This window comes from Neurospora tetrasperma (genome assembly GCF_000213175.1).
Source record: "Neurospora tetrasperma FGSC 2508 unplaced genomic scaffold NEUTE1scaffold_1, whole genome shotgun sequence".
Taxonomy (NCBI): Eukaryota; Fungi; Ascomycota; class Sordariomycetes; order Sordariales; family Sordariaceae; genus Neurospora; species Neurospora tetrasperma.
The window spans coordinates 5,345,286-5,362,974 of NW_009799099.1; the positions used below are offsets into that span (position 1 = coordinate 5,345,286).

A 17,689-nucleotide genomic window follows, 5' to 3' on the forward strand; every position below is an offset into this window, starting at 1 on the left:
GAAAGCGCAACGGGAGAGCATGAAGCTACCCATCCTACGCAAGGCGCGCATAACTTGCGTAGTGAAGGGGAGTGAGCCTGTGTTGACCGTGGAGAAAGATCAGCTGATCATCTGTGACATTGTGAGTTCCCTCACCACGAAAACCCCAGGACAACCGTTATACTAATAGGTAAACCTCTTCTCGTTAGAACCCCGGTGATCAGGAGTATGAGGACGATGTGCCAACCTACCACACCAGCTTCACCGAGAGGTTCACTGAATACCACCCCAAAAACCTCGCTGAAAACAGTCTGACCGCCATGATCAAAGTCCTAGCCCAGCTCAAGGACCTCAGACGAGGCAACGACACCCAAGGCCATTTGAAGAAGATCGGACTCGACTCGTCATACGCGACTTATACCAACTTCATGGCACCACAACGTATCAAACATATCAAGACCCAAGTGAGGGCCAAGATTGCAGAGGCCGAAGAAGCCGATGACTTGACGACGGCCGACAAGCTGAAGAAGACGTACCACCTCGACAGACTGCAATGCCCTGCAACGGACACGTACATGACCCCTGAGTGGGACGAGATGATTCCCTTCCCAACTACCTGGAAGGTCAGGTTCAACGGCTACGGGGAGTCGACGTATGGGGGCGAGAAATTGCCTCTTCTCCAGTCACCGCTGGTGCCGGATGATTTCCCCCCCTTCTACGAGCTTCCTGGCGGACCAAGTCGTTCGGGAGGTTCGTTCGGAGAGCCAATCCACCCATACCCCTCGAAGCCTCAGGAGAAGTCGACCAGCAGAGAGGAACATGGTGAACATGTTTTGTATATGGATCGCGGCAGTGATGCGGGTGACTCTGCCATTGATATAGATGAGGGCTGTCGTAAGGAGATGCCGAAGGGAGTTACAAATGGGTGTGGCATCGGCATATGAGCCAACCCATCAGTTCAGGAGAGTTAGGTTTGCGTTATACAGAATCCATTGGTGAGCGTTTTGGGCATGTTTCTCCAGAGAGATAAATAGGTAGGGTGAAGTCAGGTTACCTTGTGAAGTCTGATGCATCGTGATTGTCGCCACCATATCTCATCGCGAGAATGCATCCTTCTGTACTCCACAAGCCTCAGGCCCAATTTCTGCCATGATTGGTTATCAACCCCTCTCAACAACACTATCTCATGCAGATAGATGTACCTATGCAGGGACTCTCTTGTACCGCGGCTACAACCCCGCTTCTTGCCCTTGCCTGTACCTATTCCAAGCCTCGAAGTTGCAAAGAACAAGATCTCATTGCGACGCTCGTGTCAAGCCCGAGTATGAAAATCCCGTCATCACCATTCCATCGCCATCACTCTTCGACTGTTGAGCAGACAGCAATTTCCATACCTGTCATGTTGAGTCAATCTGAAGCAACGTGGACCTCAGCCTTTGGAGGGATCCCGGAAATCGTCATCAAACCATGGAAACCATCGCCACGAAGGACCTATCTCTTTAAGAGAGCGAACCTCGTTGATACCGCTCAAGGGACCATCATCTCCAACGTCAACATCAAGATCGCAGATGGCGTGATTAAGCTCATCGAGAAAAACGATCCCAGAATTACCAGCCTCGCTCATCATCTACGCGGCGAAGATGACTCGGGACTGGTAATCGAAGTTGACCTTGAAGGCAAATTTCTGTGCCCTGGGCTTATCGACTGCCATGTCCATGTCGGTGCCGTACCAGGGGAACTCAGTCTTTCATCCACCGCCGCTATCTCTGATCCTGCCATTTCGCTTCTTCGTCAACCCTTCGTTTGCTCCCAGATGCTTAGCAGGGGATTTACCACCGTTCGTGACACAGGCGGTGCCACGCTTGCTTTGAAGGAGGCCATCGAAGAGGGTGTCTTTCCCGGGCCACGGCTCTTCATCTGTAATCGGGCCCTGTCTCAGACAGGTGGCCATGGTGACCTCCGCGGTGCGCACGACCATAAGAACCGAGGAGGAGGAGGAGGAGGAGGAGGAGAAGGCTGCTGCGGGGGCTCAGCGGGTCAACTGGCTGTGGTCTGTGATGGAGTACCGGAGTGCATTCGTGCGACGCGAGAGCAGTTGAGAACAGGAGCGGACTTCATCAAGATTATGGTAGGAGGCGGCGTTGCCTCCCCCACGGATCGGTTGACCAACACGCAATTCACGGCTGCTGAGGTCCGGGCCATCTGCGATGTGGCAGAGAGCTATGGAACCTACGTGACAGCTCATGCGTACACGCCCAAAGCAATTCGCCATGCTGTTGACAATGGTGTCAAGGGTATCGAACATGGGAATCTTATTGACGAAGCGACGGCACGGTACATGGCCGAGAGGGGAATATGGTTAACACCAACGCTAGTGACATATGATGCGATGGCATCAGATGAGTATGCCGGCTTCCTGCCGCCAGAGAATCAGCGAAAAAACGAAGAGGTATTGCGGCAGGGGCTGAAGTCGCTCACAATTGCGGAAAAGGCAGGCGTCAACATGTGTTATGGCTCTGATCTTTTGGGACCTTTGACGAGAGAGCAGTCAAAGGAGTTTGGCATCCGGTCGGTCATCCTAAAGAGCAAGCAGGTTTTGCAGTCAGCTACTGTGAATGCGGCAAAGATGCTGGGACAGGAGTCGTTTCTGGGCCAGCTCAAACCAGGATATGCTTCCGATATACTTATTCTCGACGTCAACCCATTTAATGACGTGGCGATGCTGGATGAACCAAAGAAACACGTGTTGGCAGTAATTAAGGACGGACGAGTATGTGTGAGCCGTTGGAGAAAGCTTCCCATGGATGCAACACACGGAGAGGAGTTAATTGAGTGAATACGATGGACAAGATGTAGAGAAATAAAGAGGAGTCATTGCATTTACCCTAGAACTAGCTAGAGATCCCACAACGATTTTTGTAAGCCAGGACTGGATAACATCGGCAGAAGACGTAGTTTCTGCGATGTGACATGTATTCCTTCATTATCCGCGAAGAGTTCATGATAGAGAGCAGATCATACCCTTTTGTAATGACATGGCTACAGTCATTGACTTTCAAAACATCTCGTGATATCTTGCCGACTGGGAAAGATGTGAAGTCTTGACGATAACGTGCAAATGTTTTGAAAGAAGCTCTCAAATGAGCGACCGCTTTTTGGTGCGCTCCTGGAAGTTGATCGTCCTCAGATCCTTCATAAGATCCTCCCAGGTGAGGCGGTTCTGGGTCCATTCCTCGAGTAACTTTGCATGCAAGTCCGGATAGTTCTCCTTCATGCCACAAGCGTCAAGGACCGTGGTGAGTCCAAAGTCGGGGTCAAACTTCCAGCTCCCTTCATGGAGCTGGTCCCTGAGAGACTGGAGACGCTGAAGGTACTCGCCCATGGAGCCACACTGATCCCTCCTGAGAGCAACGAAGTCGCTAAAGAGTTTTCCGCAGTTGTCATTGCCAGCGCCGTGGGTGAAGACGCGCTTGGCAAGATTATACGTGACCTTGGGGTCCTCCTCCCTGATGTTCCAGTTGTACAGCTTCAGAGTGACGATGACATCCGGGTCGGTGAGGGTGCTAAGCAGGATGTAGTTGACTCTGGCTCTCTGCTTCTTCCAGTCGTCGTGGGCAGGTCCGAGCAGAGGCTCGCGGACGTCGTCCTTGAGATGAACTGAAAGGCCGTAGAAGTTGAGATAGTTGAGAAGAAACGCGTCCCAGAGCTCGAGATCCTCGGAGCCCTTGAGAAAAGGGGGCAGAGGCAGGTTCGGGGTTTGGCAGACAAGACCCTTTTTGAAGTTGTCGACAAGACGAGCCAGGTAGGCGAGGACGTAAAGGACCACGCAGACGAGCGCGATGAATCCCTTTGTGAAATCGATCGTCATGCTCGACATGTTGGTCGTGGGGTTAGGTTCCCTGTCTGACTCTTGGTGTTTTGTAATGCTAGTCGCTTGACCGGCACAGAGGCAGAAAAGAAGACGTGTTTATTGTGATAAGTAGGTGAAGGGGAGATGGTGGGATTGTGAAATGATGAAAGTGTTCTGGCCGTCAATAGTCGCTAGACTACAGGTCGTCCCCAAGCCTCCTATGATCGATCTGGGCCTTACAATGGTTCGAAGATGTAAGAAGTCTGCCGCGCGCGCGTTAGCAAAAGTGAGAACCACCAGAAGGACTCGAGATAAATGGAATATATTCACCTCGTTACGTCCCGTGATGCGCCTTGCTCAGGCGAGCTCGTGATACTGAGGTGGCCTTCTGACGTTGCGCGTGCACTTGTGGTTGCTTGAGAAGAGGAAGGCGGGTGGGTGGACGTAAGAGGAGGAGGAAAGGATGGTGGGCGGCGGGGATGGAAGTGAAGGTCGAGTGCTTTGGCGAGGGGGAAACTAAGAACCCAAAAGCGACAAACAAAACAACAAGTGAAGTGAAGTGAAGTGAAGTGAAGTGAAGAGGCCGACGCTGGTCCGTGCCACTCAGAGCCGATGACGCGGGTCAAAATGGAAGGAGCGAACAAAACCGTGTTGGCACTACCTAGGTACAGTACTGTAGACCGGCCAGAAAGGTTAGTTGCTTCCGTGTTTGATCCTATTTCGTTTAGTCTGACTCAGGACTTGTCCATCGCGGTTCAGAGGACATAATAAAGAATGAAAGGCAAGAGCACCAACCCGCCCCCGACCTTGAACAGACGTCTGACTACGTAACCATCTCCTCTTCCCATAGTGGCAGACGATAGGTAGTATAGGGTAGGGCTGCTCTGGCTTGATGACGGCGACGACGACGACGACGACGACGAGGAGTTGGTGGCAGAAGCAACTCCAGTCGACCCATCTTCCTTGACGATGCCCTCTTTCATCTGATGTCCATCGGCAGCGCCATCCTTCTTCAGAACAATACTATCCCAGTTTCCCGACATGTCGCCATATGAATAGCTCGCCGCCGGATACTGATTCGTCACCGACACCCTCTCAACATACATCGTGAACGGCCCCTTGGTATAGTCCGTCACACCCCCCGCCCATGCAATTGTCCCCGGCGCATTATCCGGGTCACCTCCAGCCCACGAGCCTATTCTCAGCTTCATGGGCGTCTGCGGATAGTTCAGCCCTCCGACCGCATCCTCTTCCTTGAGCGTGCGAACCGCCTTTCCATCCACGTACCACGTCAATTGACCAATTTGCCAGTCGATCGTATAGTTGTGTCTCGTTCCTTGCACATCGTGCACTGCTGAATTCCCGCCGCGGTTATACAAGGTCACGTTCCCCTTGCCAAAATAGTTGGTCTGCACTTCGTCGTCGTTGCCGCCAATCAATTCCCAGTCAATTTCGTCTCCGTCATCGCTCCCAAGCACCACGCTGCTGACGATACCCGTCCCCGGAGCTGCACGCATGAGCACCTCGACGCGGCCAAAGAAGATATACCAGTTTGTGGAGATGGTGGGTGCATCTCCCTTATTGGAGAGAGTGAGGACGGCACCCTGGGAGGTGTAGGTAACGGAGCCGGCGCCTACGGACGTCCAAGAAGGCTGGTCCATTGTTCCTTTGGTAAAATCGACGCCATATGGATTGTTGGTAAGACCTATATCCACAGGGCAGCCAGAGGCTGTGATATGACATAGCACCCTCTCATACGTCAGCGGTCTAGTTCTGAAAGTATCTCATGTAAGCGTCCACCTAAACCTACTCTTGATGGGATTACAATCCGTCCCTGATTGTGCAGCAGCCAACGCAACCAATGCCGAAAGAACCAAGAACAGCCTCAGCAACAGGAGGCTCAACGTATCGTTGCCCATTGTTTTTTCAAGTGAGGGGATATTGGGAAAAAGGCCAAGGGGAGGAACGAGACCCAGAGAAAAGGATGCGAGAAAGATGCGGATGGGGTTGATATCTTTCACGGCACTCAGCAACGACGACGACGACGCACATTAAACGCGATCCAGTTCAAGATTTGGAGAATGCCAAACCAGACCGTCGACGCTGCGGAAAGACGGCCGCCTTCCTCACCTTTTCTACCTACCTGTCTGGTCCTAGTAGTCGTGATGGTGACTTTGGGACAAGTACGCTTCGTCCTTTCCGCGTCGTCATACTTGGTACATCCGTTGGCGCTTGATCGATAACACATCGACGAGACGCAAGCGCTCAGACCGAGACGGAACAAAACAACAGCCTGTCTTTCGTCACACGGTGGAAGCTGGAATGACGGGAACTATCGAGTCAGAAACAATGATGGTGAACACTAACTGACACTGACAAGCTGGCAGGGCTGCATCGTGTCCGTAAGACTGAATCACTATCTTCTAAAGTGTTGCCTAGAGAGGCAAAACCAAGCGAGTAGATTTAGTCCTAGGTACCTCTAGAGTTGCGAAGAATGAGCCACGGCTCGATGGACCAAAAAGCGCAGAAAAATCCGGAGTTCAAGTTCGTTGGTTCGCAAGGTCCTGGGTGCTAAGTAGGTGGCCGCCTCCAGTCCAAGGTTATCGGTACCAGGCCTCCCGATGGACCTGTCACTAGACCTGTCACTATGTAAGCACATTCCCGTTTCAGCCATGCTCGATCGTAAAACAGGACAACAGGAGATGAGTTCAAAACAGTTTTACCATGTCTCTTTCTATCATCGGACGAGCCATTCCCCTGGTGCTGTTCCAGACCATTCCCTTCACCAGCACCCATGATCTGGTAGTTTCATAGTACAAAGCTGATTGGCGACACATCCTATCGCTTGAAGTTGAACTCCCCATATCGCAAGGCCCCATATCCTATAGCTCACTGCCACGCGTGCCACGTATTATCGTGCCTGTCCCATACACTGGCAAAGAGCTTTTCGTCATTGTGTGCTCGTCGTAACGTTGTTGTGACCCTTGTTCCCCCTTTGGGACATCTCCTTGTATAAGTTGATTTTATTACTCTGGTATCAATCGCCTGATGCTTTCCTTCGTGTAACTAGTAACGCCCAGACGCCGTGCTATTATATGCCGTAGGTGGTAGGATGGCCCGTGCATTAACCGGATAGGGTTTGTAGTCGGTGGCGCACGCCATTATGTATTATACAATTATTTAGAATCTGTGAAAGTGTTAGCGAAATGCATTGCGCTGGTAAAGGAACCAGCAAAGAAATCAGAGAAAAAAAGAACGGCAACATACCTAATCTCGTAGCTTCCTGCCCTTGTCATATACCTCACCCACTTCACACTCGAGTAGTTGCTCTTCTCGAACACCTTGAGATAGCGAACCAGCAAGCCGGAGCTGGTAAACATCAGCAGGCTAAAATTCATGCTGAGTGGCGGCCTGCTCCAAGCCTTCTGGTTCGTCATGCTAGTAAGCTCGGCCTCGGCGCTCAGCACAAACTCGCTCTGTCCAGCAAAGCGACCAATCTTCCACACAATCACGTTCTCGGACGGCTCGTACTTGGCCTTGCCCTGGGTACAGCGCTCCGTGATCCTGGCCGTGTTGAGCGGCGTGGGAATCTTGACGACCACGTTGGTCGCAAATAGCTTGGATCCAAAGTTGGCGCGCACACCGATGCTGTATTCCACCTTTGTCTTGCCCACCTCGTTGACAATGGCGTGCACCTTGAACGGCAGGTTGACGTTCTCGGTTGCGCGGTACCTCATCAGCTCGAACTCGCCGTCGGGCGGGATGAAGCTGATGATGCGGTCACTGTCAAACTTGCCCAGCTTGACGCACTGGTGGAACTGGCAATCTTCGAGCGTGACGCTGCCGGCCGCGGCCTTGGTCGCCTTGCTTCCCATCCTGTTGCCGCTGGGCAGGCTCATGAGTCCGTCCTGGTCGAGTAGGAGGCGATCGTTGAGACCGAACTTGCACTCGGGCGTGCCGCTGAGGTAGGCGCGCATGATGATCTGGCCGTTGACGTCGGCGCGCAGGACGGAGCCGGTTGCGCTCATGAGCAGGTTGACATCTTCGATTACGTCGACAAAGGCTTCGTTCTTGCGGTACTTGACATCGGCCTTGCGCCAGGATAAAGCGCCAGTAGCTTGCATGGTGATCTTGGCGGAGTCCTCGACGGCGCGCTCAGACTTGACGCCTTCGGTCGTGATGTACATCTTGAGAGTGTCGGTCTCGGTGTTTTGGGGATATCCAAAGTCGATGATTTCTGCAAGGGCGCCGCAGACACGGAGTTGAGGTTAGTTGCAAGCCGCCATCTAGAAACACCAAAAAGGGGGCTACCGTAGGAGGGACATACCATCCAGGAGCTCGTAGACCAGGACAAAGTTGTTCTTGACGGCCTCCTCGTCAAATTTGCCAAAGTAGCCGCGGCCCAGCTGGATCAAGCGGTAGAGAAACTCAAAGACCAAGGCGGCATTGGCGTTACTACGGGTGATGGCGACCAGGTAGATGTTCTCGTGCTTGACATGGCTGAAGGTGGTGCTGCCGAGAGTCAAGATAGGGGATCGGACCTGGGCGTTGCTGATGACCTGGATGCGGAACACGTCCGCCAGTCGTGGGCGGCAGTCATTGCGGAAGGCTCGGAAGATGAGGTTCTCGCCCTTTTGGTTGAAGATGAGGATCCCGGACAGCATCGTGACGGGTCGTCGGGGGAAGAAAATAATGATTGAAAGTTGCAAGTCGAGTTGGCGACGGGCGGCGACGGCAGACCTGACACGGGCGGGCAAGTTTCAATGTCAAAGGCGGCGGGCGGGCGGGAACAGGAACCCGCGTCTACACACACACACACACACTACCTGCGTGTGCTGTACCTAGGTGTTGAGCGCCCCGACTAGTGCCACCTGAACGGCGGCTCTTCAGGGGATGGTGGACGCTACGGGGGCGCGCGACATGGGTGCCCTGCTGGAGAGAGGAGCCTGCCCGCCGCTCTGAGCTGTGTACCAGTCTCCGTCCTGCCGCACCCGACGGCAGGCAAGAACCGAGCGAGGTACATCATACCTTACTTCTGCCCTAAGCGTTTAGGAAACACAGCAGCGAGGCCTGATGGAAAATTGTTAGTGACACACGCACTGCGCTCTGCACCAAGCAACGAGGTACTTTGACAACGAAGCCCCTTTTCGTGGCACTAACAATAAACAAGGAGCACGTCGACTTTCAACTCTGCGCCAAGGGGAAAAAGGTGGGCGATTCGAAATCTGGGGAGTACGACATCTTGCTTCATCCCACCTACGACCACTTTATTGATTTGAGCTCCAGGAAATTTCAAGGCGATCTCAAATTGTTCCTTCTCATTGCAGCACACTATTTAATCGAGTGCTTGATCAATATTGGACCTGCACGCTTCCAAGTCCCCCACCACTGTCATGACTCATTACATCGTAGACTTCAACTCCCAATTATAGGTATTTCAAGCATCTGTCTTCAAGATAGCCCAAAGACATCCATCGTAGCTCTTCTCGCCCACAGTCTGCATGACCACCGACTCAACCCTCGGGTCCTTGGCCACTCCCTCTACCAGAATCCTGCCCGCCGTCTCCCTGGGCTCTGTCAAGCTCTGATCAATCAACCTGCCTCCACGCACCACGTTGTCCACGCAAATCATGGCCTTGGGCAGCGCCATTTCCACCGCCAAGTTGAAGTAGTTGAGGTTATTTGGCTTATCGGCATCGATAAAGAAGAAACCGAACTTGGGCCTCTTGCCCTCCTCAATTTCCTTCTTCAGCTGGTTCAACACCTCCAATCCTGATCCTTGAATAACCTCGATCCTGTCCGACAAACCCGCGTACTCAATGTTCTTGCGCGCCACCTCAACGTGGTGGGGGTCAAACTCCACAGTGGTAAGCTTCATTTGCGGGTTCTCGCTGGCGAGCCAGATGGCCGAGTAGCCGCCCAAAGTGCCGACCTCAAGGGCGTGCGTGACGCCCAGGACGCGGCACTGGAGAGCCATGAACTTGCTCTGAGCCGGAGAGGCCGAGATGTCAGGCAGGCCGGCGGCTTTAGAGGCATCAAGGGCGTTTTGAAGGGCTGAGGCGTTGGGCTTGCTGGAGGGGTGGAGCTGGCCCATGGTGTAGCCGTCGACGGCGGTCCAAACGTCGTTTTGGACCCAGTTGTGACCCTTAGCCTCGAACTTGAAGTTGCCGGTAGACATTTTGATGGTGAGATGTAGTGTTTGTGGCGCTAAAAGTGATTGTGGTGGTGAAGGGCGTCTCGGCGGGGGGGCGCTGATGAGGAGGTGCTATTTAGCAACAGGGTAAGTGAAAACTTGGGAGTTGAGCAAGGAAAAGGTGGTCTAAATACCTACCTGTAGCGAAGCTCTTCTGAAGGTGGTCAAGTGATCTACGATAAATGATGACTGCTCATGGTGGTTATGCGTGAATGTGTCAAAGGTTCAGCCGACATGCAAGTTAGCTCGGTTGTGCTCGGCGACGTCGGAGACGCTGCAATTCACTTAGTCCTAAGTGGCGTGACGGGGCATTCATTTGGAGATCCCAAGGGGTTGAAAGTGGTATAACTTTTTACATCTATCAACCTAGGAGGCTGTATACAGCCGGGCTCGCTATGATCCGTTTGGTGTTGAATTTCATATCCAGGGGAGGCCCTGGCTCGTTCGAAGTTTGTATCTGGTTGTGAAGGTCAATGTTTGCTCTCTCTGGGATAGAGACCGGATAGAGTGCAGGTCGGGGTTTTAGAGGCGCACTCAAGCCTGCCGTTGCGGAACCCTTCAGCGAGCGACGCGCATATCTGCCCGAGACCAACCCAAGTCCTTTCCCATTACGAGCAAACAACTATGGTACTCGACCATAGCATTCTTACAAGCTGGTTCCTGAGTGTTTATCGCATCTCCATTTACGCCATCACATTCTGGAGCCTGTGCTACACCGTGGCTTGCGTAAGCTGACAATGACGACGCTGCCCTCAATGACGGGTGGGTTCCTGGAGAGGGGATCCAATGTTACAATGGAGTTGGAGCTCGCTCGGGCGTTACATTCGGTGATAGGAACGGGAGCGCGGGGTTGTAAGTGTTAGTGCGGGAGAGAGTCATCGTTGAGGGGGGTGATGGTGTCTTGTTCCGTGTGTGCCATCAGATGTCATTATTAATCAATCAAGAAGCCTTGGAAGACCTTGTGGACTGTGTATTCTGTCTCAGATGAAGCCATCGTGAAGATATCTTATTGCTCGTAATACAACCGGAACCGACTTCATTAACAAGGCTTACCCCCGCCCGGCGAACAGACTCCACAAGATCCGGTACTAACATTTTGATGGGCGTCATTAGATGCCGATGGCCGTGATTGACAAACACTGATGATCACCACAGGGCGGCAGGAAACAAATATAGGTAGGTACCATTTCGAATGATGCAGTGCTTTGCAGACCTGGAGACGGGAAAGCGTTTAAAGAGCGGTGTTTTGTAAGGCATCAAGTGACAGCGCAAGAAGGACCCTTTATGCACACAATCGGAAAGATCGATTGGTTCTCGGCAGTCAAGATTACAAGGTATATCAAAAGAAAGAAATCCTTCCAATCGCCCGAAAATGAAGGTTCATTTCAATCAAGCCCAACCGACGATAATTTAGACGCGGAAGGGGATCACTGGAGTTTACTGGTAGATGGTGTTGTCGATATGTAGTGTACACTGTTGGAGTGCCGAAGAAGCCCCGGCGGGTCTGACGTCACTGGACCACTCACCGCTGTCTTTGCACTCAGGAACGGCATCTTTTCCTTGGCTCACATCGCTGCAAGTCCAAAAAAACACCCGTTTTCTCACCAAACGTCTCGTGAGAAAGCTCCATGGAGTAACCCGAAGGCACCATTACGCAGCTGTGCATGCCAGCACACAGGAACTATTGGATAGAAACCCAATTAAGTTTTGTTAAAGCTTGATCCCATGCCGATACCCTCCCTCACCTTCACTATGATGCCTCGACCTGCAGATCTTGCGAGACTTTCATGTCACAACTCTAAAAGCCGGGCTCTCGGGACTCCCAAGACGTCTCAAAAGAGCGCCAAGAAGGCTTACTTAACTGGAATCCAAGCTCGCAAAAGGAAGATCCCTCAAGTTGAACCCCAACCCACGACGATATCTCTTAAATATCTCATAACCTCTTTGTGAGCTCTCTACCTACGAGCGCATTCTTTCCCAAACCGTAACCCAACCTCAAACAACCAACACCACCACCACCACAACTTCAGCAAGATGGAGGCTGCAGGAGCAATCGACGATAGGAGGATCAAGCAAAGCTTCATCCTCGCAACCCTCATATCTACCATTGCCGGCACCTTCACCACCGGCGTAAACCTGTTCGATCGTGTTGGGGAAGCCAGAAGGCAACGGAGACAGCGCAAGATGGACAGGGGCCAAAACCGAAGGATCAAGGAGCTGGAAGAGCGACTGGATGAGGCTGTGAAGAGCAAGTCCGAGGTCGAGGAGCGCCATAATTCTCGACATAGAAACCAAAGGGAGGGAGACGAAGAAGATCTAAGAGACTCCCTTCGGCGTGGCGGTCCGCTGGTTCAAGGGCAGTATGATCAGCTTTACTCAAGGATGGGGCCTCAGTTTGCTCAGGGTGACTGTAAGCTTCCACATCACCTTCATGACCTTTCAGCAAGAAGATACAGTCGTACTGACATCATCATCAAGTGCTCGCCCAAACCCAACTTCAAGGCCAAATCATCACCCTCCAAGGCACCGTCATCAAAATGCTTGAAGAAGCCCTCTACACCGGCGAGCCCCCAGACATCCGCAAGCTCTACAACGCCTCTGAGTTTGCCCGGGAAGGCAGCATGCGCGCTCTCCGCGACCAGTACCAGCGTCTTCTCCAATCCGCCCCCATAGACCGGGCTCTTCCCGCTCCAGGACCCCGTCCAGCCCCATCCTACCGTTCCAACCGAAGCCAAAGCCGCCCCATCGCTCCTGTCCGGCGCACCTCCTCGACCCCTTCCCTCCGAGACTACTACAACACCGGTGACTACGACACCTCCTACCACCCCACCACCACCCACACTCGCACCCGCGGCACACGCGGCACCGGAGGCTCCGTCGCCCACTCGCACCACTCCCACTCCCAGTCTCACTCCCACTCGCGCTCCCCTTCGCTGCACTCATCAAATGGAATCCCCAAGCAACTAACCTACCACAACTCCATCTACTGCCAATACGCCACGTACCTGCAACAATCCGGGCAACCGCTGGACTCCTCACTGGCTTCCTCGGGCGTCTGCCCCGACTGCCACGCGCACTTGTTCGACCCCGTCGAAGTCGTGCAGCGGGGACCGTGGAGGGTCGATAAGGAAGTCGTGACGCACAACGAGCGGACGGGTCAAGAAGATGTGGAGTACAGGAGTTATCTGTTGACGACGAGGTTTTTCGTCAAGTGTCATCGGGAAGGGGGCGGATTTGCGTGTTGCCTGTGCTCAAAGTATCGGGAGAGGGATACGGTTTGTAAGAGGGAGGAAAGTCTCGTGGATCATGTGGGGGAGAAACACTCGATTGGGGAGTATGCGGAAGATGGGGATGTGAGGGATGTTACGAGGTAGTACGTTTCTTTTCTCTGAGCTAACGTTATGTTTTGTTTTCCTTGTCACGACTTTGTTATGATTGCATCGAGCGTTACGAATTTATGAGGCATGATATCACATGGCAGAAATGATCAAGACATACGATAGAATGATAAACGATGAGAGAGTATATGGTTTTTTTGCATTCTGAGTTGAGTCTCTCTGTATCTGTACCAAATCATGTCTCCTCCGCTTAATTATTCCTTGAATAGGTATCCAAAAGTTTCAAAGCCTGGGGTATCTATCCAAGCTGTGGTATCCAAAAAAAAAAAGAACAAAAAAAAAAAATCAAAACATAGATGTCTGCATGCCTTTGTTTCCTCCATCATTCTACGCATGCCATGTGTCGCCATCCGACTCTATCGGATCAAGTGAACCAAAAAGCAGATCATCCAACTTTTGAAGACACCGCAGCCATCCCAACCTTTTTTGATAACCGTGGGAAGACCGCACTGCATGCCCCCATTTTGAAGACCGATCCATAACCCATGAATGTAAAAAGAGATCCCAAATCAAGTCCGGCCAAGTCATGTACGCCGGAAACGAAGAAAAAAACAAGAAATGACAAAAGACAAAAGAAAGGAAACAAAACCGAAAGTCCAACAATAATAACAACAACCCGCTCGCTTCCCTTTTTGACAATTTGAAAAATTCACTCTCGCTCGCTTCCCTTCTCAATAACACCACCAACTCAGACAACTCGCTGCCAAAATCAAGTCATACATTGCATCCCGTCGCCTTGCTCATCCTCCTCACCTTGTCCATCAGGCTCATCTCGCTCTGCAACTTGTCCAACTCCTTTCTCGTCTCAAAGTTGCTCTCCAGCTTCTGGTGGACCGCCTCGCGAATCACGTCCTCTCCGCGATTCATCCAGACCTGCCAGCCCGAGTTCGACAGCGGCCACAGCGGCTTGTTGTCGATATTCTCAATCCAGTCGGCATTCGTCGTCCTCTTCTTCTGGCAGGCAATGATGTCCATATCCTCGGCAACCTGCGCGCAGTACGATTCCAGCGGCAAGTCGTTGACGTCCCGACCAAACGGGTTCTCAATCTCCCTGCCAATCATGAGCAGGCCCAGAATGATGTAGGCCGCTGCGATGGTGGCCGGAATCGTGATCCAGTTGAGCGTGGGCAGTAGCTGGAAGGGAAGAAGGAGGATGTAGACCCAGGTGATTTGCGCAATGGCGATGGCGTAGGCGATGGGGAGCGGGGTGGACAGCACACGGTCGGTACCCACCAGGACGTCGTTCAGGATCGCCATGTTGTTGTAAGCAAGCGTTTGCTGCATGGGCACGGGCAGCTGACCGTTGGCGATCAGCTCGTCCGTGTAGGTGGCGAGGTAACAAAGGATTTCGAGGGGGAGGTTGCCAAGCGGGCGAGATGCCTTCTTAATCACCTTGCGCGGGTTGGAGGCGGCGAAGCTAACACCAATGTACTCGCCAACTGCCTTGAAGAAGCCGGGTGGTTGGAGGGACTTGAGGGTCTTATCCGGCTCCTCCTCGGTGGCGCGCTGGGCAAAGGTGTCAAGGTGAGCAACGAGGTGGGAGATGTCATCGTAACAGGTGTAAGGCTCGAAGCGGAGGCGGTGCTTGAGAGCCACAGAGAAGGCGACCAGGAGGTTCAGCACAGTTCTGGGAACACGTTAGCAATGAAACTTGCGGATCGGAAATACTTTTGACTTACAGCTTGGCCAAAACGTCCTTCTTCCCTAGCTCGCCTTCCCGCTCTTTGGCATGCACCCAGTAGACACGACCAAGAGTCTGACACGCCAGGAGCAACGAAGCCCAGTAACGGCGACCCTCTGAATAGCGCTCGTATGCAGTGGAGCTGCGGAAAGACAGACCCATACCAACCACAAAACCGAGGACCGTCAGAAGGATGTTGTGGATACCCACTGGGGACGGAATGTTAGCTTCCGCTTGGGATCGAGACAGGATAGGCAAAGGGGACAGTTGCAACGCACAGTTTGTCACTTTAAAGTTAATCACAGTGAGCATAGTGGTCCAGGCGCCGACTCCGAGGAGTGGTAGCATCATCTTGGGCAGGATACTGCCGTGCATCTGCATGAAGAGAGGCCATTTTGAGTGCTTTTGGGTGTCTCGAGGGCCAGTCTGGAATCGTGAAAGGGTTATGTTAGTAGTGCTTTGAGAAGTGAATAAGGAAGGGGTGAATATGGTGAGACATACAAAGTAGTCATCGATCTCTAGAGGGTTGTGTACCCGCCGGAAGGGGTTCATGGTGTTGTGACGAGGCGACATGAGCGTGGGGATCGCGTCCAGCTCAGGAAGGGTCTCGATGGATAGCCGTGGCAGCCGGGGCTTCTCGGTGCTGCCATTGAAGTGTTGTTGGTCCGGTAGTCGTTGGGCAGGGTCTATCTGACCGTCGTCGCCGGCCATTGTGGATGTGATGGTGTGAGAGTCGGAAGAGTCTAGTCTGGCTGAAGGGGGTGCTGGAGGCTCAGCCCCGGCCGGGAGACTGCTTCGAGGCGGCTGAATTGTCGCCATGTGTGGGATACCTAGTAGTCCAAGAGAGGTGGTACCCACAGGAACCGGGAGGGAAGAGACGAGACGGATATATGTCGGAATCCGGGGGAAGTGGTGACCAATTTCACTCGAATCCTCCAGATAGGGAAATGTGAAATAGCTGTCGACACAATGGTCCTATCCAATGTAGGCCCAGATATGTTGTTGCTGGAATCCGCAGATGGTACTTATCGTAGGTGTTGAACCGGGTGGTCGATGATATGGAAATTCTTTGGGAAAAGACCGAGTAGGAGAGCCCCTTGAGATCAAACGAATGGCATGGGGTCAGGACAATTAAGATGAAATAGGAGATAATCTAAGGAAGTGAAAAAGAAAAGTGTATGATGAAACTGGTATGATGAAAAATCTAGACCGAAAGGAGGAAAAGGGGATGTGGATGTTTGTGTGGGGGAGTTGGCGTTTAAAGGTTTAAGGTCTGTGTCGATGATGACGACTGTGAAGTGTGAAGTCTCTTGCCCCGTCTCTCCTTCTTTTCCCAGTGCTTTTATGGAAATTCCAATTTCTGCTTTCCGCATCCCGGCATCCGGGCCCTTGACCCTTCCAAGTCTCCACGTCGTCCGCCCATTGTCGTGCCCCTGTTTGAAGCTGTCATGCCCTGGTCCATAGTGTGTACCTGGATGGGAGATCGTCCTCCACACTGGTCCATCATCTCCGGTTCCCGATTTCCTGATTTCTCGGTGTTGTCCGTAGTGCTATCCCGTTATATGTAGCACCGGTGCTTTTGATGGTCGCATTCGGCCGTTCCATTTCAGCTTCGTAGGATGGTACGTACACTACAAAGAGGGTGGGTGGATGGGATAGGTGAGTACAGAATTCGCATTGGCGTGAATTGGCAGAGAGCAAGAAAAGTCAAAGAGGAACCCGTCGTGTTCTGTCGTCGGCTGTGAAACAAAAACCCCACTCTCTGTCAGGGCTGCCGGCAGATCTCCACCAAACATTGGCAGCGGTTCCTGACCAAGTCACGTGCACTGTACACATACGCGCATTGTTGGGACTGACACACGGGCCACTCAGTGGATCCGGAGATTTGGAGCCTGAAGGGCCCCTCGACCCTTCTTGGCTGTTTCAGTGACGGAAAACATGGGTGCGCAAATTGAGAACTTCAGTCTTTCAGGCATCGACAACCCCAAGTGGGAATCCCCGTATTCCCAATTTGCAACAAAATTCACACAAAGGCACTGACCCGACCAGCAACCGCCATACCATTTTCATGACCAAACCCATGGCAACACCCCCCCCACAGGGCAGCAAGCCCCAAACGGAACATCACGAGAAGCTTGGGCTGCACTTCGCCCTCAAGACAGTGGATCTTTCAGAGTCTGGATGCTCAGCAAAACTCCACCGCAAACAGTCATCGAAAGATCGAAGAGATGTGATTGGAAAACATTCGCAGCTCTCCATCCGTATGGAAGCTACATGCTTGCTCGGATCAGTTGCTGGTTTCATGGATCTATGCCTGTCCCTACACTGCACTATTTTTGTTTGAATATGCTGCTGCTGATCTTCCGAGTTTCTCTAGTGAACAGTCTCGGCCCTTGGCGTTCGAGCCTGAATGCTGAATGTCGTCGTCTGAACACTGTTATCACTGACCATAACTATGTCACCATGGAAAACTCTTCAACATCTCATCTCCGCGAGGAACGCGTTGCAACCTGTCGGCTATGCTACCCGCCCTAATCTTCTCCCGCCCTTCTAGAAACCACGGACAGGCTTCCTACCCGCCCTCTTAG

General features: G+C 52.6%; 7 protein-coding genes across 7 annotated transcripts in view; 2 read left to right on the forward strand and 5 right to left on the reverse strand.

Moving 5' to 3' along the window:
- NEUTE1DRAFT_77530 (uncharacterized protein) overlaps window positions 1–3,013 on the forward strand; it is a gene marked incomplete at both ends in the record, with an annotated part of 7,555 nt that extends 4,542 nt beyond the window's left edge. The window contains 2 exons of the mRNA XM_009850230.1: window positions 189–873; window positions 1,413–3,013. Coding sequence (XP_009848532.1) covers window positions 189–873; window positions 1,413–2,815 — 2,088 coding nt within the window. The remainder of the gene's footprint in view (window positions 1–188; window positions 874–1,412) is intronic.
- A 102-nt stretch (window positions 3,014–3,115) lies between these two features.
- NEUTE1DRAFT_135431 (uncharacterized protein) lies at window positions 3,116–3,856 on the reverse strand (the record flags this gene model as incomplete). The annotated part of the gene is made up of 1 exon (XM_009850231.1): window positions 3,116–3,856. One exon carries the CDS (start codon window positions 3,854–3,856, stop codon window positions 3,116–3,118), a length of 741 nt encoding a protein of 246 aa, XP_009848533.1.
- Window positions 3,857–4,155: 299 nt separating this feature from the next.
- NEUTE1DRAFT_98596 (uncharacterized protein) lies at window positions 4,156–5,748 on the reverse strand (the record flags this gene model as incomplete). Its single annotated transcript, XM_009850232.1, has 3 exons — window positions 4,156–4,345; window positions 4,688–5,558; window positions 5,640–5,748. The coding sequence occupies 3 exons, from the start codon at window positions 5,746–5,748 to the stop codon at window positions 4,156–4,158; spliced, it is 1,170 nt and encodes a 389-aa protein (XP_009848534.1).
- A 1,024-nt stretch (window positions 5,749–6,772) lies between these two features.
- Window positions 6,773–8,493, reverse strand: NEUTE1DRAFT_128072 (uncharacterized protein; the record flags this gene model as incomplete). The annotated part of the gene is made up of 3 exons (XM_009850233.1): window positions 6,773–7,016; window positions 7,097–8,066; window positions 8,157–8,493. The coding sequence occupies 3 exons, from the start codon at window positions 8,491–8,493 to the stop codon at window positions 7,010–7,012; spliced, it is 1,314 nt and encodes a 437-aa protein (XP_009848535.1).
- Window positions 8,494–9,119: 626 nt separating this feature from the next.
- Window positions 9,120–10,083, reverse strand: NEUTE1DRAFT_58860 (uncharacterized protein; the record flags this gene model as incomplete). Its single annotated transcript, XM_009849085.1, has 1 exon — window positions 9,120–10,083. One exon carries the CDS (start codon window positions 10,005–10,007, stop codon window positions 9,267–9,269), a length of 741 nt encoding a protein of 246 aa, XP_009847387.1.
- Window positions 10,084–12,056: 1,973 nt separating this feature from the next.
- On the forward strand, window positions 12,057–13,643 carry NEUTE1DRAFT_58863 (uncharacterized protein; the record flags this gene model as incomplete). Its single annotated transcript, XM_009849086.1, has 2 exons — window positions 12,057–12,432; window positions 12,501–13,643. The coding sequence occupies 2 exons, from the start codon at window positions 12,057–12,059 to the stop codon at window positions 13,394–13,396; spliced, it is 1,272 nt and encodes a 423-aa protein (XP_009847388.1).
- A 465-nt stretch (window positions 13,644–14,108) lies between these two features.
- Window positions 14,109–15,920, reverse strand: NEUTE1DRAFT_120442 (uncharacterized protein; the record flags this gene model as incomplete). The annotated part of the gene is made up of 5 exons (XM_009850234.1): window positions 14,109–14,120; window positions 14,174–15,047; window positions 15,100–15,310; window positions 15,380–15,527; window positions 15,603–15,920. 5 exons carry the CDS (start codon window positions 15,918–15,920, stop codon window positions 14,109–14,111), a joined length of 1,563 nt encoding a protein of 520 aa, XP_009848536.1.
- Between the last annotated feature and the right edge of the window lie 1,769 nt (window positions 15,921–17,689).